The sequence below is a fragment of the Ranitomeya variabilis genome, chromosome 7, assembly GCF_051348905.1.
Source record: "Ranitomeya variabilis isolate aRanVar5 chromosome 7, aRanVar5.hap1, whole genome shotgun sequence".
NCBI lineage: Eukaryota > Metazoa > Chordata > Amphibia > Anura > Dendrobatidae > Ranitomeya > Ranitomeya variabilis.
Genome location: NC_135238.1, coordinates 40,682,435 through 40,705,483, shown reverse-complemented (window position 1 = coordinate 40,705,483; position 23,049 = coordinate 40,682,435). Strand labels below are relative to the sequence as shown.

The 23,049-nt window shown below is 45.3% G+C and overlaps 1 protein-coding gene across 1 annotated transcript in view; it reads left to right on the top strand.

Moving 5' to 3' along the window:
* The first annotated feature begins 13,548 nt into the window (after nucleotides 1-13,548).
* The window catches only part of NPTX2 (neuronal pentraxin 2), a 28,798-nt gene continuing 19,297 nt past the window's right edge, over nucleotides 13,549-23,049 (top strand). The window contains exons 1-2 of the mRNA XM_077273534.1: nucleotides 13,549-14,406; nucleotides 20,189-20,405. Coding sequence (XP_077129649.1) covers nucleotides 13,972-14,406; nucleotides 20,189-20,405 — 652 coding nt within the window. The 5' untranslated portion in view covers nucleotides 13,549-13,971. The remainder of the gene's footprint in view (nucleotides 14,407-20,188; nucleotides 20,406-23,049) is intronic.

Here is a 23,049-nt window from a genome sequence, read left to right as displayed (position 1 = left end):
TGCGTAAAGTGTGTAGTCAGTGAAGACAAATTTTCCCATTACTGAGATAGGGGATGACAGTTGGTGCTTATAAAATTCTATGGAGAGAGGAGGAGCTAGAGGCCGACACAGACATTCTGCTACAGTTCTCCATAGAACATCATAAGCACCAACAGTCATCTCCTATCTCAGTAATGGGAAGATCGTGAATTGAGAATATTAAGAATGAATGATCAGTCCAGGAGGAGAAAGAACCAAATTTCTGTAATAAAATATATTACAAAGTTTCGTATTTTCATGTGTATTATTATGAAACAAAGAATTAAACCGATGGTTACTGTTTAAATTGAATAAACCATAAATATTGACAGTAAGCAATGATACATTTGTGACTACAATCTATGGGAGCACAATTGGACTGGCCTAATGGTGTACCTGAGGATCCTCCGGTGGGCCACTCCGGTGGCTGTTAAGCCAATTACTGTGCTTGCCAGTCCTCATCATATGGGTCCAACCTTACTGATGTTATGCCCTCTAATAGGGGCTTAAGGCACGCCAAACCACTTCGAATGAATGACAATGCTATCAACTGCATAGTTAAAAAATTAGTAAACAATAAAATACATAAGAAAACATCAAACGAGGAACACAGTAATAGGAACGCCATTATCTTACATACCATAATGAGATTTTAGAACACATTAAACACCTGTCTCCTACCACAAAACATGTTTGTTTCTCCCAATAATTGTACCCCCTCATACCCTAGTAGCTCTCGCTCACCACTTCCTATTACTAGAAGCCCATTAATACAGTGGGCTAATTAATAATGCATCTTCCCCTCGGGCAGAGAAGTCTCTTTTTTCCTGTTTTCTCAATGGCAGCTAACGAGTGAAGGAAGGATAGAAAGCAGCGGTACTCCACCCTTATCCCATTAAGTATTTCACGAAGCTGCTGTGAAATTAACGTCTGATTCTGTCATTATGTAAAGTTTTCAAAACTTAATATTGGAAATTTGAATTCACCGGTTTTGTCCAAATTTTTCCAAAAAGTATGATTTGTATTAAATCGCTCGGAAGAGACATGTGTGGCAAACTGAGGTCTCTTAGGACTGTATTGAACACTTTTGAGCAATCTCATGCAAACACCGCATTAATATGCCTTTTAAAAGGTATAAATGGTCCAAAAATTATCCGTTTTTTGGGGCAATAATCTGACTTGCTGGTGTTTACACATACAGAAGAAACCCCTCTGACAATACACTGGGGGCTAGACAAGACAGTATGTACATGGAAATCCGAGCAAGTTCTGGCCAATTGTCCAATGTGCTGACCCAGAAGTCCAAGTATGACTTTAACTGATTGCTTAAGAGGCAAGTCTCTGCCTAACAGCTTTGCAGAGCAGGTAACATAGATTATCATGATCACGCACCAACTTTCTTTCCCTTTCAGAAATCAGAAAAAATTCCCACATTTCGCTTTTATTGGAGGATCTAAAAGAATGGCTTTCCAATCATCATCCCATTACGTTATGCTAATGTTACATTTGTTATCCTGCAAGCAATTAAGCATACAGCTTGCCATGATCACCAGCATTGATCAAGGGCCTTGTGGGTTCACTTTCTGCACTCGGATTAAATGATTTGTCATTATGGGCAGCATAGTTGTCATCGCCATCATAATTTTCACACTAATTTTCAGTCTTGTACCCTGCCTGTGCCTGGTATAACTCACTGTCCCTCTCCACAGCCATCTGCTGCTATTCCACCACTTCCACACCCTGCTGCATGTAACATTGACTTTGAGGGTCCTCAACAGCGCCAGAGTAACAATGAACATATTAACGCTGCTGTTCTTTCTTCATCCCTTTATATCCTTGTGTTGTGTCTAACATAAATGTGATTGGATTAAATTGTTGATACCATATTTCTCCCTACTCACAATATTACAAACTCACACCTACCTACCATACATTCATATAGACACTATATATTCACATATACTATTCATCTAAGCATGTATACAATCATACATACAAATACTGTACAGTCATACACATATATTTTAGATTATTACTAGTACATTAGTACATACGCCCAGTGTACATTCATACACATAGATATCAGCATGTAAAAATGAATATACTTATATGTACAAAGCAATAAACAAATTGTTGCATTCAAGCATAAATATTGCAAATATAATAACACATTGCATGCACTATAATCTAAATATTTTGGATACACATATGGACTGTACGGACACTACTATACACACAATGATATATATATACATACATTGACATACACACATCCAATACTATACACACACCATACACTGACATACACACATAAACACATAATACTATATACACACATTGATAAATACACGCATACACTACTATACAGACTATGACAAAGTCACTGGCAAAGTGCTGGAGGGGAGCTATGTTTCACTGAGGCTATTAGCTTCAGTGATTTGAATCCCAGAAGTTTGCTCCAGCACACTATGTGTTGAGAGGGGTTAATCGGCCATTTTAAAGGCTGGGCTTTTGTGGACAGCCATAGAACGGATGGGAGGTTGTCCACCTTATCTGCACCCCATACAATGTGACTATCTGTTTTTTATTTTTAGATTCTGTCTCTCACAGTTGAAGTGTACCTACGATAAAATTACAGACTTCTCCATTCCTTATAGGTGGGAAAACTTGCATAATCGTCAGTGTATCAGTATCAAATACTTTTTTCCTCATTGTATACACTGTTTGGAATACACAGCCGGGATGGGGGTGGGGGTTCACGCTAACCCCACCACTGTTACCACTTTGTCATGGGAACGCAACTCTGCGGCCTCCAACTGCCAGGACAAATGGCAATTGGCTGATGAGTGATGCACGAGCCCACGGCTGCTTCCACTACTAGGTTGGATATTGGGGAAATAGCAGTGAGCATATGGAATATACACCTCCGATTCCAACGCATGGATGAATATATGTATATACCCCCCGTACGGTCACTGCCAGGTCCGCAATAACAAAAGAAGTACTAGCTGCCACCACCAATCGTTTATAGAGGCTGATTGGACACTCATTACAGGTAGGGTATGGCGTCAGGGGTGCGGTTTACAGAGCAAGAGGAACAGAGCTATAAAATGTTATGTTTAATCCAGAAAGATAGGCAATGCTTATAAAAATATACAAGTTGATACAAAAAGGGGGACCAACAATACCATATATACAATTATATAAAATAAAAATAGTGAAAAAGAATTACTAAACCTGGTCATGGAAATAGCTCAGAGCTTAGCGAAGGGACGCACTTTGATTGAGAAAATGAACAGAAACTCCACGGGGAACTATTTCTTCCAAGGACTGACAGAGACCCAAACTTTCATTTTTATTAGTTCCATGCTATGCCTGCACACCTTCCCTTGATGACCTCACATGGGGTTGTCTGTGGGATGTTTTCAGCCCTTCAGGATTTGACTTACAGAATATCTTCACCCCTGAAGGTCCCAGGTGTTAGATATTGACGTTATATTTTTTATTGATTTTACCTTTTCATACAGACCAAATATGACCTGGTTCACATCATCTATTGGATGGTTATTAAGTTATAGGTGTTCTAGTGGCCCCACAGCGATGTGAGTGAATGCGTTTCATTTGTCCCGTCGCTACAATGCTGAAAACCTATATCAGATAACTATCGGATCGATACAAACCCCAATATTCGCTTCTGACCACTGGCATCGAATCATCTAGCTACAGATTCATTTCATGAAAGGAAGCTCATCCTGGGGAACACAATTCTACTCCTTGGAACAAAGAAGCCCCTGCTTCTTGAATATATAAATCTTACCATCTATGTTTGTTTCCCACAATAGACCTCCATGGTAATTACCTGTCCAGGGCAGGAGGTCTTCTGCTTCAAAGGTTGTTTTAATTAGTTTCTCTGCCCCAAGTGTTCAATGTGAGGCCTACTTAATAGGAAGGTGAAGTGTCAGCTCTTTTCCAGTTATTTTCCCTTTTCTCATATGTTCAATGTAAGGGGGACATGTCTTATGAATTTTATTTTTCCTCTATGATATACACACAGAAACATGCACTACTATACACACACACACACACACACACACACACACACACACACACACACACACACACACACACACACAATACTATACACACACACTAGAATACACACAATCCCACATCCTAGATATCACTGAATGAAATATTCCAGTTGTAAATCTTTATTCATTACACAGTGGATTGTGTTGAGAACAATAAAACCTAAAAATGATCAACGTAAATCACAACTAATATCCCACAGAGGTCTGGAGTTGGGCTGATGCTCAAAATCAAAGTGGAAAATTAAGTTACAGGCTGATCCAACTTCAGTGGAAATGCCCCAAGACAAGGAAATGCTGCTTGGCAGTGTGTGTGGCCTCCATGTGCCTGTATGACCTCCCTACAACACCTGGGCATACTCCCGATGAGGCGGCGGATGGTCTCCTGAGGGATCTCCTCCCAGACCTGGACTAAAGCATCTGCCAACTCCTGAACAGTCTGTGGTGCAACATGACGTTGGTGGACGGAGAGAGACATGATGTCCCATGATGAACCCAGGGCCAACCGCACCAGCATATGGTCTCACAAGGGGTCTGAGGATCTCATCTCGGTACCTAATGGCAGTCAGGCTACCTCTGGTGAGCACATGGAGGGCTGTGCAGCCCTCCAAAGATATGCCTCCCCACACCCATTACTGATCCACTGCCAAACCGGTCATGCTGAAGGATGTTGCAGACAACAGAACATTCTCACACAGCATCTCCAGATTCTCTGACATCTCTCACGTGCTCTCATCTGTGAAGAACACAGGCTGTCAATGTCGAATCTGTCAATCTTGGTGTTATTATTATCATTATACATTTTTGTAGCGCCATTTATTCCATGGCGCTTTACACGTGAACGGGGTAAATATAGACAAGTTCAATAAACATGAGTAAAACAAGGCACACACAAGTACAGGAGGACAGAGGACCCTGCCCGCGAGGGCTCACAGTCTACAGGGGATGGGTGAGGATACATTAGGAGAGGGTAGAGCTGGGGATCACTGCAGGTTGTAGGCTTGTCAGAAGAGGTGGGTCTTCAGGTTCCTTTTGAAGGTTTCCATGGTAGGCGAGAACCTGATGTGTTGTGGTAGAGAGTTCCAGAGTATAGGGGAAGCACGGGAGAAGTCTTGGATTGTGGGAGGAATAGATGAGAGAGGAGTAGAGAAGGAGATCATGAGAGGATCAAAGGTTGCGTGTAGGTAAGTACCGGGAGACCATGTCACTGATTATGGAGGAGACAGGTTGTGGATGGCTTTGTATGTCATTGTGAGGGTTTTGAACTAGAGCCTCTGGGCGATAGGCAGCTAGTGGAGGGCTTGGCATAGGGGAGAGGCTTGGGAATAGCGGGGAGACAGGTAGATTAGTCGGGCAGCAGAGTTTAGGATGGATTGGAGTGGTGCCAGAGTGCTAGGGGGGAGGCCAGAGAGTAGGAGGTTGCAGTAGTCGAGGCGTGAGATGATAAGGGCATGCACTAGTGTTTTTGTGGTTTCATGGTCAAGGAATGCACGGATCCGGGAAATGTTTTTGAGTTGGAATCGGCAAGAGGAGGCAAGGGCTTGGATATGTGGCTTGAAAGAGAGGGTAGAGTCAAGGATCACCCCGAGGCACCGAGTGTGCGGGACCGGGGAAAGTGAGCAGCCATTGACATTGATGGATAGGTCTGGTGGAGGGGTAGAGTGAGATGGGGGAAAGATGATGAATTCTGTTTTGTTCATGTTCAGTTTTAGAAAACGAGCAGAAAAGAAGGCTGAGATAGCAGACAGACAGTGTGGGATTTTGGTCAGTAAGGAAGTGAGGTCAGGTAGATCTGCGTGTCATCAGCGTAGAGATGATATTGTAAACCGTGGAATTCTATGAGCTGTCCCAGGCCGAAGGTGTAGATGGAGAAGAGTAGGGGTCCTAGAACTGAGCCTTGGGGAATGCCAACAGACAGGGGGCGAGATGAGGAGGTGGTGTGGGAGAGGGAGACACTGAATGTCTGGTGTTCTCTGGCAAATGCCAATCTTCCTGCACGGTTTTGGGCTGTAAGCACTACACCCACTTGTGGATGTTGGACCCTCAGACCATCCCCATGGACTCTGTTTCTGACAGAGTGAGCAGACACATGCACATTTGTGGCCTGCTGGAGGTCATTTTTCAGGGCTCTGGCACTGCTCCTCCTGTTCCTCCTTGCACAAAGGAGGAGGTAGCGATCCTGCTGCTAGGTTGTTGCGCTCCTACGGCTCCCTCCACGTCTCCTGGTGTACTGGCCTGTTTCCTGCCATCTGCTCCATGCTCTGGACACTGTGCTGACAGACACAGCTACCCTTCTTGTCACAGCTCGCCTTGATGTGCCATCATGGATGAGCTGCACTACCTGAGCAACTTCTATGGGTTGTATGCAACACCTCATATTACCGTACCTCTAGGGACCTCTAGGGATGAGTGTAATGACAAAATGCAAAAGTGACAAAAACAACCAAAAAGGATTAGAACAGAGAAATGGTCTTTGGTCACCCCCTGCAGAACCACTGTTTTCTAGAGGTTGTCTTCCTAATCACCTATTATTTCTACTTGCTGTCTGTTCCATTTGTACAACAGCAGGAGAAATTGATTCACAATCGGTTTTGCTTCGGGGTAAATATAGACAAGTTCAATAAACATGAGTAAAACAAGGCACACACAAGTACAGGAGGACAGAGGACCCTGCCCGCGAGGGCTCACAGTCTACAGGGGATGGGTGAGGATACATTAGGAGAGGGTAGAGCTGGGGATCACTGCAGGTTGTAGGCTTGTCAGAAGAGGTGGGTCTTCAGGTTCCTTTTGAAGGTTTCCATGGTAGGCGAGAACCTGATGTGTTGTGGTAGAGAGTTCCAGAGTATAGGGGAAGCACGGGAGAAGTCTTGGATTGTGGGAGGAATAGATGAGAGAGGAGTAGAGAAGGAGATCATGAGAGGATCAAAGGTTGCGTGTAGGTAAGTACCGGGAGACCATGTCACTGATTATGGAGGAGACAGGTTGTGGATGGCTTTGTATGTCATTGTGAGGGTTTTGAACTAGAGCCTCTGGGCGATAGGCAGCTAGTGGAGGGCTTGGCATAGGGGAGAGGCTGGGGAATAGCGGGGAGACAGGTAGATTAGTCGGGCAGCAGAGTTTAGGATGGATTGGAGTGGTGCCAGAGTGCTAGAGGGGAGGCCAGAGAGTAGGAGGTTGCAGTAGTCGAGGCGTGAGATGATAAGGGCATGCACTAGTGTTTTTGTGGTTTCATGGTCAAGGAATGCACGGATCCGGGAAATGTTTTTGAGTTGGAATCGGCAAGAGGAGGCAAGGGCTTGGATATGTGGCTTGAAAGAGAGGGTAGAGTCAAGGATCACCCCGAGGCACCGAGTGTGCGGGACCGGGGAAAGTGAGCAGCCATTGACATTGATGGATAGGTCTGGTGGAGGGGTAGAGTGAGATGGGGGAAAGATGATGAATTCTGTTTTGTTCATGTTCAGTTTTAGAAAACGAGCAGAAAAGAAGGCTGAGATAGCAGACAGACAGTGTGGGATTTTGGTCAGTAAGGAAGTGAGGTCAGGTAGATCTGCGTGTCATCAGCGTAGAGATGATATTGTAAACCGTGGAATTCTATGAGCTGTCCCAGGCCGAAGGTGTAGATGGAGAAGAGTAGGGGTCCTAGAACTGAGCCTTGGGGAATTCCAACAGACAGGGGGCGAGATGAGGAGGTGGTGTGGGAGAGGGAGACACTGAATGTCTGGTGTTCTCTGGCAAATGCCAATCTTCCTGCACGGTTTTGGGCTGTAAGCACTACACCCACTTGTGGACGTTGGACCCTCAGACCATCCCCATGGACTCTGTTTCTGACAGAGTGAGCAGACACATGCACATTTGTGGCCTGCTGGAGGTCATTTTTCAGGGCTCTGGCACTGCTCCTCCTGTTCCTCCTTGCACAAAGGAGGAGGTAGCGATCCTGCTGCTAGGTTGTTGCGCTCCTACGGCTCCCTCCACGTCTCCTGGTGTACTGGCCTGTTTCCTGCCATCTGCTCCATGCTCTGGACACTGTGCTGACAGACACAGCTACCCTTCTTGTCACAGCTCGCCTTGATGTGCCATCATGGATGAGCTGCACTACCTGAGCAACTTCTATGGGTTGTATGCAACACCTCATATTACCGTACCTCTAGGGACCTCTAGGGATGAGTGTAATGACAAAATGCAAAAGTGACAAAAACAACCAAAAAGGATTAGAACAGAGAAATGGTCTTTGGTCACCCCCTGCAGAACCACTGTTTTCTAGAGGTTGTCTTCCTAATCACCTATTATTTCTACTTGCTGTCTGTTCCATTTGTACAACAGCAGGAGAAATTGATTCACAATCGGTTTTGCTTCGGGGTAAATATAGACAAGTTCAATAAACATGAGTAAAACAAGGCACACACAAGTACAGGAGGACAGAGGACCCTGCCCGCGAGGGCTCACAGTCTACAGGGGATGGGTGAGGATACATTAGGAGAGGGTAGAGCTGGGGATCACTGCAGGTTGTAGGCTTGTCAGAAGAGGTGGGTCTTCAGGTTCCTTTTGAAGGTTTCCATGGTAGGCGAGAACCTGATGTGTTGTGGTAGAGAGTTCCAGAGTATAGGGGAAGCACGGGAGAAGTCTTGGATTGTGGGAGGAATAGATGAGAGAGGAGTAGAGAAGGAGATCATGAGAGGATCAAAGGTTGCGTGTAGGTAAGTACCGGGAGACCATGTCACTGATTATGGAGGAGACAGGTTGTGGATGGCTTTGTATGTCATTGTGAGGGTTTTGAACTAGAGCCTCTGGGCGATAGGCAGCTAGTGGAGGGCTTGGCATAGGGGAGAGGCTGGGGAATAGCGGGGAGACAGGTAGATTAGTCGGGCAGCAGAGTTTAGGATGGATTGGAGTGGTGCCAGAGTGCTAGAGGGGAGGCCAGAGAGTAGGAGGTTGCAGTAGTCGAGGCGTGAGATGATAAGGGCATGCACTAGTGTTTTTGTGGTTTCATGGTCAAGGAATGCACGGATCCGGGAAATGTTTTTGAGTTGGAATCGGCAAGAGGAGGCAAGGGCTTGGATATGTGGCTTGAAAGAGAGGGTAGAGTCAAGGATCACCCCGAGGCACCGAGTGTGCGGGACCGGGGAAAGTGAGCAGCCATTGACATTGATGGATAGGTCTGGTGGAGGGGTAGAGTGAGATGGGGGAAAGATGATGAATTCTGTTTTGTTCATGTTCAGTTTTAGAAAACGAGCAGAAAAGAAGGCTGAGATAGCAGACAGACAGTGTGGGATTTTGGTCAGTAAGGAAGTGAGGTCAGGTAGATCTGCGTGTCATCAGCGTAGAGATGATATTGTAAACCGTGGAATTCTATGAGCTGTCCCAGGCCGAAGGTGTAGATGGAGAAGAGTAGGGGTCCTAGAACTGAGCCTTGGGGAATTCCAACAGACAGGGGGCGAGATGAGGAGGTGGTGTGGGAGAGGGAGACACTGAATGTCTGGTGTTCTCTGGCAAATGCCAATCTTCCTGCACGGTTTTGGGCTGTAAGCACTACACCCACTTGTGGACGTTGGACCCTCAGACCATCCCCATGGACTCTGTTTCTGACAGAGTGAGCAGACACATGCACATTTGTGGCCTGCTGGAGGTCATTTTTCAGGGCTCTGGCACTGCTCCTCCTGTTCCTCCTTGCACAAAGGAGGAGGTAGCGATCCTGCTGCTAGGTTGTTGCGCTCCTACGGCTCCCTCCACGTCTCCTGGTGTACTGGCCTGTTTCCTGCCATCTGCTCCATGCTCTGGACACTGTGCTGACAGACACAGCTACCCTTCTTGTCACAGCTCGCCTTGATGTGCCATCATGGATGAGCTGCACTACCTGAGCAACTTCTATGGGTTGTATGCAACACCTCATATTACCGTACCTCTAGGGACCTCTAGGGATGAGTGTAATGACAAAATGCAAAAGTGACAAAAACAACCAAAAAGGATTAGAACAGAGAAATGGTCTTTGGTCACCCCCTGCAGAACCACTGTTTTCTAGAGGTTGTCTTCCTAATCACCTATTATTTCTACTTGCTGTCTGTTCCATTTGTACAACAGCAGGAGAAATTGATTCACAATCGGTTTTGCTTCGGGGTAAATATAGACAAGTTCAATAAACATGAGTAAAACAAGGCACACACAAGTACAGGAGGACAGAGGACCCTGCCCGCGAGGGCTCACAGTCTACAGGGGATGGGTGAGGATACATTAGGAGAGGGTAGAGCTGGGGATCACTGCAGGTTGTAGGCTTGTCAGAAGAGGTGGGTCTTCAGGTTCCTTTTGAAGGTTTCCATGGTAGGCGAGAACCTGATGTGTTGTGGTAGAGAGTTCCAGAGTATAGGGGAAGCACGGGAGAAGTCTTGGATTGTGGGAGGAATAGATGAGAGAGGAGTAGAGAAGGAGATCATGAGAGGATCAAAGGTTGCGTGTAGGTAAGTACCGGGAGACCATGTCACTGATTATGGAGGAGACAGGTTGTGGATGGCTTTGTATGTCATTGTGAGGGTTTTGAACTAGAGCCTCTGGGCGATAGGCAGCTAGTGGAGGGCTTGGCATAGGGGAGAGGCTGGGGAATAGCGGGGAGACAGGTAGATTAGTCGGGCAGCAGAGTTTAGGATGGATTGGAGTGGTGCCAGAGTGCTAGAGGGGAGGCCAGAGAGTAGGAGGTTGCAGTAGTCGAGGCGTGAGATGATAAGGGCATGCACTAGTGTTTTTGTGGTTTCATGGTCAAGGAATGCACGGATCCGGGAAATGTTTTTGAGTTGGAATCGGCAAGAGGAGGCAAGGGCTTGGATATGTGGCTTGAAAGAGAGGGTAGAGTCAAGGATCACCCCGAGGCACCGAGTGTGCGGGACCGGGGAAAGTGAGCAGCCATTGACATTGATGGATAGGTCTGGTGGAGGGGTAGAGTGAGATGGGGGAAAGATGATGAATTCTGTTTTGTTCATGTTCAGTTTTAGAAAACGAGCAGAAAAGAAGGCTGAGATAGCAGACAGACAGTGTGGGATTTTGGTCAGTAAGGAAGTGAGGTCAGGTAGATCTGCGTGTCATCAGCGTAGAGATGATATTGTAAACCGTGGAATTCTATGAGCTGTCCCAGGCCGAAGGTGTAGATGGAGAAGAGTAGGGGTCCTAGAACTGAGCCTTGGGGAATTCCAACAGACAGGGGGCGAGATGAGGAGGTGGTGTGGGAGAGGGAGACACTGAATGTCTGGTGTTCTCTGGCAAATGCCAATCTTCCTGCACGGTTTTGGGCTGTAAGCACTACACCCACTTGTGGACGTTGGACCCTCAGACCATCCCCATGGACTCTGTTTCTGACAGAGTGAGCAGACACATGCACATTTGTGGCCTGCTGGAGGTCATTTTTCAGGGCTCTGGCACTGCTCCTCCTGTTCCTCCTTGCACAAAGGAGGAGGTAGCGATCCTGCTGCTAGGTTGTTGCGCTCCTACGGCTCCCTCCACGTCTCCTGGTGTACTGGCCTGTTTCCTGCCATCTGCTCCATGCTCTGGACACTGTGCTGACAGACACAGCTACCCTTCTTGTCACAGCTCGCCTTGATGTGCCATCATGGATGAGCTGCACTACCTGAGCAACTTCTATGGGTTGTATGCAACACCTCATATTACCGTACCTCTAGGGACCTCTAGGGATGAGTGTAATGACAAAATGCAAAAGTGACAAAAACAACCAAAAAGGATTAGAACAGAGAAATGGTCTTTGGTCACCCCCTGCAGAACCACTGTTTTCTAGAGGTTGTCTTCCTAATCACCTATTATTTCTACTTGCTGTCTGTTCCATTTGTACAACAGCAGGAGAAATTGATTCACAATCGGTTTTGCTTCATAACTGGACAGGGTGATGTCACAGAAGTGTGACTGACTTGGAGTCACATTGTGTAGTTTAAATGGTCCCTTTATTTGAGCTGTGTGTATAAAAAAAGAAATGAGGCAGCACAAGCCAGGACAATATGCAGTTGGTAGATGCCAGCCTTCACATTACAACCTATTAACATAATATAAATGCAAAAAAGAGACACACACTACTATTACTACTACTACGCAGACACACACATACACTACTATTACTACATAGAAACACACACACATACATACAGACACACATACACTACTATTACTACACAGACACACACATACATACAGACACACACTCTACTATTACTACTAGTACACAGACACGCAGACACACACATTCTACTATTATTACTACTACACAAAGACACGCGACACACACACTCTACTATTATTACTACTACTACACACACAGACACGCGACACACTCTGCTATTATTACTACTACTACACACAGACACACACACTCTACTATTACTACTACTACACACTCATACACACAGACACATACACGCTCACATAAACACTCACACAGATACACGCTCACACACAGACACATATACATACATACACACACACTACTATTACTACACACAGAGATACCCACACACGCATACACACACACACTACTATTACTACACACAAACAATCATACACACAGGCACACACAGACACACACACACATACACGCACTACTCTTACTACATACACATACATGCTCACAGACACGCACACATATACATACATACACACACGCACTACTATTACTATACACACACACTCACACACACACACACACACTACTATTACTACACACACAGAGATAGACACACACAACTATTACTACACACACAGGCACACACACTCATACACACTACTATTACTACACACACACAGGCACACACACTCATACACACTACTATTACTACACACACAGAGATACACACAGGCACACTACTATTACTATATACACACACACTCATACATACACACACTACTATTACTACACACACACAGAGATACACACACAGGCACACACACTCACACTCATACACACACTCATACACACTACTATTACTACACACACAGAGATACACACACACAACTATTACTACACACACAGGCACACACACTCACACTCATACACACACACATACACACAACTATTACTACACACACAGAGATACACACACACAACTATTACTACACACACAGGCACACACACTCACACTCATACACACACTCATACACACTACTATTACTACACACACAGAGATACACACACACACAACTATTACTACACACACAGGCACCCACACTCACACTCATACACACAGATACACTACTATTACTACACACACAGCGATACACGCACACACACACATACACACTACTATTACTACACACACACAGAGATACACACACACACTCATACACACAGGCACACTACTATTACAATACACACACACCCCTTACATCATCCGTTTCATCATCATCATCCTCATGCTTCCCAGCTGGAGTGTGCTGATTGCCCCCACACTGTCTCCCCCATTAGGGCACACGTTCCTCTCACTCCCACCATCACGGTCGCCCTCCAGCTCTCGTACGATGAGATGACGTCGGGTGGGAGAGCTGCCGCCGCCGTCCAGGACCCGCCTGCCGGTGCTGTCCCTTTAAGATGAGCCAGTAGCAGAGCCGGCACCAGACGGATCTGTGAGGGAGACGATCGCACAGAGCAGCCGGAGAAGCTCCGGGAAAGTCTCTCCTCCCAGCTGATTGCCTCGGAACAGCCTGGGCTCAACTTCACAGAGCCCAGATCGCAGCCCAGATCGTCACCAACTCGATCGGACCAACTTTATCGCGCGATCCCAGTCGCCGGCAGGGGATCTCGGCTTCCTTCTAGTGATCTGCTCGGGACGCTATAACGATCCAGCCCCGGCCGTCGTCCCTGCTGTGCGGAGCCGTCGCCGTCGGCATGGTCGTCCTCCTGAGTGGGATTATTTGGTTATTGGCTTCTGCTGCCGGCAGCTCCATCAAGAGCCAGGAGAAGCCCGGGGAGCGCTTCGTGTGCACGGCTCTGCCCCCCGATGCCGCCCCGGGGTGCCCCATGCCGGGCTTCTCCGCATCCCCGGAAGAGGAGCTCCGAGCCACCGTCCTCCAGCTCCGGGAGACCGTGCTGCACCAGAAGGAGACCATCGGCAGCCAGAAGGAGACCGTCCGGGAGCTGACCGCCAAGCTGAGCCGCTGCGAGACTCTGGCCGAGGACGGCAAGCACGGCTCGTGGAAGAAACTCCCGGGGAAGACTGGGGGGAAAGACACCATGGGGGATCTGCCCCGGGACCCCACGCAGGTCATAGACCAGCTCAGCCGCACCATGCAGGCTCTGAAGGACCGGCTGGAGAATCTGGAGGTAAGGAGGAAGCACCGACATCTGCTGCAAGGTCCTGGGGCTGCAAGTGGAGTATTGTGTGTGCCAAGGTCTGGGCAGGGGGCTCCGACTGCCCCTGATCACTGGGGTAATACTCAGCGCCCATTCATGGGTATTGGGGGGAGTACTCACATTCAGGGGGCTCCAGATCCAGCACCAAGGACAGCGCTCATCAGACTCAACTCATAAGGAACGGTGAGGAGCTGTTCACAGTGTGGAGTACTGACTGTCCAAGGTGCAGAGGACTGACTGTCCACAGTGTGGAGTACTGACTGTCCAAGGTGCAGAGTACTGACTGTCCACAGTGTGGAGTACTGACTGTCCAAGGTGCAGAGTACTGACTGTCCACAGTGTGGAGTGCTGACTGTCCAAGGTGCAGAGTACTGACTGTCCACAGTGTGGAGTACTGACTGTCCAAGGTGCAGAGTACTGACTGTCCACAGTGTGGAGTACTGACTGTCCAAAGTGCAGAGGACTGACTGTCCACAGTGTGGAGTACTGACTGTCCAAGGTGCAGAGTACTGACTGTCCACAGTGTGGAGTACTGACTGTCCAAGGTGCAGAGGACTGACTGTCCACAGTGTGGAGTACTGACTGTCCAAGGTGCAGAGGACTGACTGTCCACAGTGTGGAGTACTGACTGTTCACAGTGCAGAGTACTGACTGTCCAAGGTGCAGAGTACTGACTGTCCACAGTGTGGAGTACTGACTGTCCAATGTGCAGAGTACTGACTGTCCAAGGTACAGAGTACTGACTGTCCACAGTGTGGAGTACTGACTGTCCAAGGTGCAGAGGACTGACTGTCCACAGTGTGGAGTACTGAATGTCCAAGGTGCAGAGGACTGACTGTCCACAGTGTGGAGTACTGACTGTCCAAGGTGCAGAGTACTGACTGTCCAAGGTGCAGAGTACTGACTGTCCAAGGTACAGAGTACTGACTGTCCACAGTGTGGAGTACTGACTGTCGAAGGTGCAGAGTACTGACTGTCCAAGGTGTGGAGTACTGACTGTCCAAAGTGTGGAGTACCGACTGTCCAAAGTATGAAGTCCTGACTGTCCAAGGTGCAGAGTACTGACTGTCCAAAGTGTGGAGTACTGACCAAGGTGTGGAGTACCGACTGTCCAAGGTGTGGAGTACTGACTGTCCAAAGTGTGGAGTACCGACTATCCAAGGTGTGGAGTACTGACTATCCAAAGTATGGAGTTCTGACTGTCCAAGGTGCAGAGTACTGACTGTCCAAAGTGTGCAGTATTGACTGTCCAAGGTGTGGAGTACTGACTGTCCAAAGTGTGGAGTACCGACTGTCCAAGGTGCAGAGCACTGACTGTCCAAGGTGTGGAGTACTAATTGTCCAAAGTGTGGAGTACCGACTGTCCAACGTGCACAGTACTGACTGTCCAAAGTGTGGAGTACCGACTGTCCAAGGTGCAGAGCACTGACTGTCCAAGGTGTGGAGTACTAATTGTCCAAAGTGTGGAGTACCGACTGTCCAAGGTGCAAAGTACTGACTGTCCAAAGTGTGGAATACTGACTGTCCAAGGTGCAGAGTACTGACTGTCCAAGGTGCAGAGTAATGACTGCCCAAAGTGTGGAGTACCGACTGTCCAAGGTGCAGAGCGTGTGACTGTCAAAAGTGTGGAGTACCGACTGTCCAAGGTGCAGAGTACTGACTGTCCAAAGTGTGGAATATTGACTGTCCAAGGTGCAGAGTACTGACTGTCCAAGGTGTGGAGTACTAATTGTCCAAAGTGTGGAGTACCGACTGTCCAAGGTGCAGAGTACTGACTGTCCAAGGTGTGGAGTACTAATTGTCCAAAGTGTGGAGTACCGACTGTCCAAGGTGCAGAGTACTGACTGTCCAAGGTGCAGAGTACTGACTGTCCAAAGTGTGGAATATTGACTGTCCAAGGTGCAGAGTACTGACTGTCCAAAGTGTGGAGTACCAACTGTCCAAGGTGCAGAGTACTGACTGTCCAAAGTGTGGAGTACCGAATGTCCAAGGTGCAGAGTACTGACAGTTCCAAGGTGCAGAGTACTGACTGTCCAAAGTGTGGAATACTGACTGTCCAGGGTGCAGAGTACTGACTGTCCAAACTGTGGAGTACCGACTGTCCAAGGTGCAGAGTACTGACTGTCCAAAGTGTGGAATACTGACTGTCCAAGGTGCAGAGTACTGACTGTCCAAGGTGCAGAGTAATGACTGCCCAAAGTGTGGAGTACCGACTGTCCAAGGTGCAGAGCGTGTGACTGTCAAAAGTGTGGAGTACCGACTGTCCAAGGTGCAGAGTACTGACTGTCCAAGGTGTGGAGTACTAATTGTCCAAAGTGTGGAGTACCGACTGTCCAAGGTGCAGAGTACTGACTGTCCAAGGTGCAGAGTACTGACTGTCCAAAGTGTGGAATATTGACTGTCCAAGGTGCAGAGTACTGACTGTCCAAAGTGTGGAGTACCAACTGTCCAAGGTGCAGAGTACTGACTGTCCAAAGTGTGGAGTACCGAATGTCCAAGGTGCAGAGTACTGACAGTTCCAAGGTGCAGAGTACTGACTGTCCAAAGTGTGGAATACTGACTGTCCAGGGTGCAGAGTACTGACTGTCCAAACTGTGGAGTACCGACTGTCCAAGGTGCAGAGTACTGACTGTCCAAAGTGTGGAATACTGACTGTCCAAGGTGCAGAGTACTGACTGTCCAAGGTGCAGAGTAATGACTGCCCAAAGTGTGGAGTACCGACTGTCCAAGGTGCAGAGCGTGTGACTGTCAAAAGTGTGGAGTACCGACTGTCCAAGGTGCAGAGTACTGACTGTCCAAGGTGCAGAGTACTGACTGTCCAAAGTGTGGAATGTTGACTGTCCAAGGTGCAGAGTACTGACTGTCCAAGGTGTGGAGTACTAATTGTCCAAAGTGTGGAGTACTGACTGTCCAAGGTGCAGAGTACTGACTGTCCAAGGTGCAGAGTACTGACTGTCCAAAGTGTGGAATATTGACTGTCCAAGGTGCAGAGTACTGACTGTCCAAAGTGTGGAGTACCAACTGTCCAAGGTGCAGAGTACTGACTGTCCAAAGTGTGGAGTACCGAATGTCCAAGGTGCAGAGTACTGACAGTTCCAAGGTGCAGCGTACTGACTGTCCAAAGTGTGGAATACTGACTGTCCAGGGTGCAAAGTACTGACTGTCCAAAGTGTGGAATACTGACTGTCCAAGGTGCAGAGTACCGACTGTCCAATGTTCAGATTACTGAGCTGTTCAAGGTTCAGAGTGCTGAACATGTCAGTCATAATCTTGACTTCTAATGATGGCAATATTTGTTCACTGTGCCAGTATTCCAGAGCTAATGTTGTAGTTGACGTATTTAGCTTATAAACTATATTAACTGTATAAGTGAAGATAATCTAGAAGGACCAACGATAATCAAACTGAACACAACGGAAAAAATCATGAATTCCTGCATCACATGACCAACTCCGCTCCACTCCGATTCATTGACAAATACTGCTGTACTTCATCTGTGTATGTGACTGCGGCATTTATATGTCTCATCTCTACCCATTATCTCCATCCATCTATTATCTATCTATCTATCTATCTATCTATCTATCTATCTATCTATCTATCTATCTATCTATCTATCTATCCATCTATTTATCTATCTATCTATCTATCTATCTATCTATCTATCTATCTATCTATCTATCTATCTATCTATCTATCTATCTATCTATCTTCCTATCTATCTATCTATCTATCTATCTATCTATCTATCTATCTATCTATCTATCTTCCTATCTATCTATCTATCTATCTATCTATCTATCTATCTATCTATCTATATCTATCCATCTATCTATTTATCTATCTATCTATCTATCTATCTATCTATCTATCTATCTATCTATCTATCTATCTATCTATCTTCCTATCTATCTATCTATCTATCTATCTATCTATCTATCTATCTATCTATCTATCTATCTATCTATCTATCTATTTATCTATCTATTTATCTTCCTATCTATCTATCTATCTATCTATCTATCTATCTATCTATCTATCTATCTATCTATCTTCCTATCTATCTATCTATCTATCTATCTATCTATCTATCTATCTATCTATCTATTATCTATGAATTTATGTATCTATCTATTATCTATCTATTATCTATCTATTATCGATCATCTATCTGTACCTCCCAATCCATCCATCCATCCATCCATATCTCTGCATATAGCAGATCAATTATATCAATGCCCCGTCACATTCATGTTTCGCACCCTGTGCATTTACTAATGCTCCAAATTACTATATTCCTAATAGAAATACTTTTGTCCCATAAAGTCCCTGTCCCATTCCTGCTGATTATACTAGTCCCGGGGTGTGATAGGAGCCTGTGGAGGCCGTTGATCACTGGAGCAGGCTGACTCTGTACTTGTCACCTTGCTCTCTGGTGCTGAGGTTTCGGCTCTGTATCATTGTGCACTAAGGTGAATCTTAGCAGTAAATATTTACTCTCCTTATTCCACAGGAACCAATTGTGTTATTATCAAAATATGAACAATTTTGTATAACTGCACTGATTTCCTGGCTTTCCAATGTACATTTCATTATATTGATGGTATTGTAGCTGTATTTCTGGAATAAGCAGGACATAAACCCAACACCCCATGTTACAGCCGCTCATTATCAATCATGGCAGTAGTTTAAAAGCCCAGGAGCCCTAAGGTGGAGTATTGGAGGAAACATCAGAGCGTGTTATGTGTGTTCTGAATAACGATGTGCACCGAGTCTAGTTGTGCAACTTCACAGCAATTGGTAATATGTTCGATTTTACAATGGTGCGGTCTCCAGGGCTGTGGACTTCCTTTGGCCACCTATATGTTATATCCCAAGGGTATGTTAATATAGTAGTGCAGAGTATGGAAAAATTAGGATCTTCGTGTAGAATTGCATATAAAGGTATAAGCCAGGCAGCAATCATCAATGTATTTGTCTTTTTTTAATTTAGATCAGTTATGATTCATTTAGAGGTGTAAACTCCTTCCCCAGCAGTAAACCCCTATAAGACATCCATTAAAGTGGTCTTATGTGGGGTGGTCTTCTGAAATAAGATGGAGAGTATGAATAATACATTTTGGGAGCAAAAATCCTTTTTGGGTCAGTAGTGGGTACATTCGGAGAGGTGTCATTATTGACAAGCTTTCTGTTATTTAAGGAAAATGGCTGTGCACCCACCAAACCCTGATTCATTGTATGTGCCTCTGAAGAACATCAGATCACGATCAGTTCTGCATCATTCAAAGACATAAATGAAGTTGCTGAAATAGGGCAGCTCGGGATAATGTCATGCTGCGTTGTGTACTCATTATTTTCATGAAGCTCATTATCCTATTGGGCATACTGCAATCCCCAGTGAGTGACATCGCTATTTCAAAATGCCTCCTAGAATTAGAAAAGAAAACATTTTAATCTTCAGCACAAATCACACATGGTGGGATTTAAACCCAGGACCCCGGCACTGCAAGGCTGCAGTGTTAACCACTGAGCCACCGTGCTAACCACTGAGCCCTATGAAGTATTCTTTTGCATGACGGCAAGCAGAGTTCTTGCAAACCGTAAGAAAATGATTTAGAAAGGAAATTAGGAATGATATAACTGTACATCATGGAAAGAATGACATAATGCAACATTTTTGGTGGTAGCATAATGGTGACGTTTGATACAAACCAGATGCCTAATTGACTTGTCTTTTTTTTGGGGGGTGAAGCATCAGTTGAGATCCAACGTGTCTTATTCGGCTCTGCCGAGCGATCTTCGAGAGATGCTGCAGAGGAGGCTGGGGGACCTGGAGCATCAGCTTCTCAACAAAGTGGCCGAACTGGAAGATGAAAAGTCATTGCTTCATAACGAGAGCGCAGCGCACAGGCACAGGACCGAGTCCGCCCTCACTGCGCTCCTGGAAAGGGTCAGCGAGCTGGAGAAAGGTAATTCGATATTAATGGAGAGTCTCCGGGAGGATGGTATTGTGGAGTCAGAAGGCTGTATTGATTTCGGTAAAGTTAAATGATGTATTTGACTTTTCTGATGTGGACGATCACCTGGGTAAATGTTGTAGAATTACATTATGTCTTATCACAGAATTTATGTAATAGCGTAAAGTAAAAAAAATAGATGGGTACATAAGGATTGGTAAATAAATAGATCTAAAATAGAAACACAGATATATAGATAGATAAATATATAAATACGGTAGGTAGGTAGATAGAAAGATAGATATAGAGAGATAGAATAGATACGTAGATAATAGATAGAAGAAAAAAATGGAGCAGGACCATATAGATAAATTCAGGGCGCAGGGCCCTCCAAACAAATATCCATTTGTATAAATAAGAAAAAAAGAGAAAAGCAGGTAGCACTCCAATAAATGATGAAAAAAAGATATTGGATAGATAGATAATAGATAGATAGATAATAAATAAATAGATAATAGATAGATAGATAGATAGATAGATAGATAGATAGATAGATAATAGATAGATAATAAATAAATAGATAATAGATAGATAATAGATAGATAGATAGATAATAGATAGATAGATAATAGATATAATAGATAGATAATAGATAGATAGATAGATAGATAGATAGATAGATAGATAGATAGATAGATAGATAGATAGATAGATAATAGATAGGTTTCACACTGGAATTAGCCTGTTAGAGTTATGGCTTATTCACTATCATCGTTAAGAAAGGCCAGGTGATGCAGATTTCCCAGCTTTATATAAACCCAGCCTCCTCTAACCTTGTGCCAAAAAACAGTAGGCATGGGTTCTTCTAAGAAGCTGCCTAAACACTCTGAAAATGGTGGAGGCCCACAAAGGAGGAGTAGGCTATAAGAAGGTAGTAAAGCGTTTTCAAGTTGTCCTTTCCTCAGTTTGAAATGTCATTAAGAAATGGCAGTTACCAGGAACAGTGGAGGTCAAGATAAGATCTGGAAGACCAAGCAAAGTGTCAGTGAGAGCTGTTTGTAGGTGTGCTAGAGAGGCAAATCAGAACCCCTGTTTGACTGCAAAAGACCTTCATAAAGATCTAGCAGACTCTAGAGTTGTGGTACATTGTTCTACTGTTCAGAGACAACTGCACAAATAGGGTCTTCATGGAAGAGTCATCAGAATAAAACCTTCTTAACCTGAGGTTAAAATAGAACTCTTTGGCCACAATGATCAAAGGTGTGTAGAGAAAAAAGGGCGCAGAACTTCAGGAAAACAAAAATTAAGCATGCAGGTGGATCAATCATGCTTGTGTTGCAAACAATGGCACAGGGAACATTTCATTGGTAGAGGGAAGAATGGATTTAATGAAATTTCATCAAATTCTTGATGCAAACATAATGCCATCTGTAAAAAAGCTGAAGTTGGAAAGAGGATGGCTTCTATAAATGGATAACGATCCTAAATTCACGTCAAAATCCACAATAGACGACCTTAAAATGCACAAGCTGAAGGTTTTATAATGGCCCTCACAGTCCCCTGACCTGAAAATCATTGAAAATCTGTGACTAGACCTCAAAATAGCAGTGCATGCAAAACAACCCAGGAATCTCACAGAATTGGAAGAATATTGGATGCAAATCCCTCAAACAAGAATTAAAATCCGTCAGCGAGATTTTGTATTGTAAAGTAAAGACATGGAGGTAATGGCTCTATAATACTGATTACATTGATATCTTTGGTGAAGATTCTCTTTCAGCTTAGAAAAGTGAGGAAACTAGATCGGTTTCTTGTGCAGATACATAGAGGAGACCATTTGCCCCCTGAGATCTACAGTAGTTTCACTGGTGATTATGCTTATTGATGTGGATGCCTCATTCTGCACCAGAGACCTCTCCATCCGCTTTATTTATGATCACCTTCTTTCCCTGTTGGCTGGATGTGTAGAGATCTACCTGCAGACAACTCTACTATCCCCCGTATGTGGAGTATTCTTGGGACTGAGCTTCCCAGGAGATGGATTTCTAGGATTCAGCTGTCAATCACTGTCACGGCTGCTCACATTTCCATCCCAGTGTGAATTCTCATTATAGTCATTATATGGCCTGTTACCTACAGATCTAAGCTGCTGGCTTTCCATATTGGTATTACATGGGTTGACACCTGACAGTTGGCGTGGTTGGCTCACACTACATACATGCAATACATATGGAGATTGTTTTTAGCATCAGATACCGGAGAAAGAACTTTTATGTCGCAGGAAATGTTGCACAGGTTATAAGACCTGCACTATAAGTATGGGCTGTCGGTGCTCTGATGTCTGTTTAGATGGCACCGCTGTAGCATTGTGAGAACTAAAGCCCCAGGTCATAAATTCAGATATCTATTTCTTGACATGCTACTCCTTACGGAACAGAAACCCAAATATTGCCACAGGCGTTTTATGTAGTGCGTGCACCGTAATCAGGATGTGGGGGGGGGGCTGTGTGCATGGTTCAAGTGTTACCTATATAGAAATGGTAAATCACAGTTAGGCTCACGCACACAACTGTATATTGGTCTGAGTCATGGCCGTGAAAAAACAGACCGTACTCGCAGGGCTGTCATGGAGTCAGAGTCGGTGTCCATTTTTGGT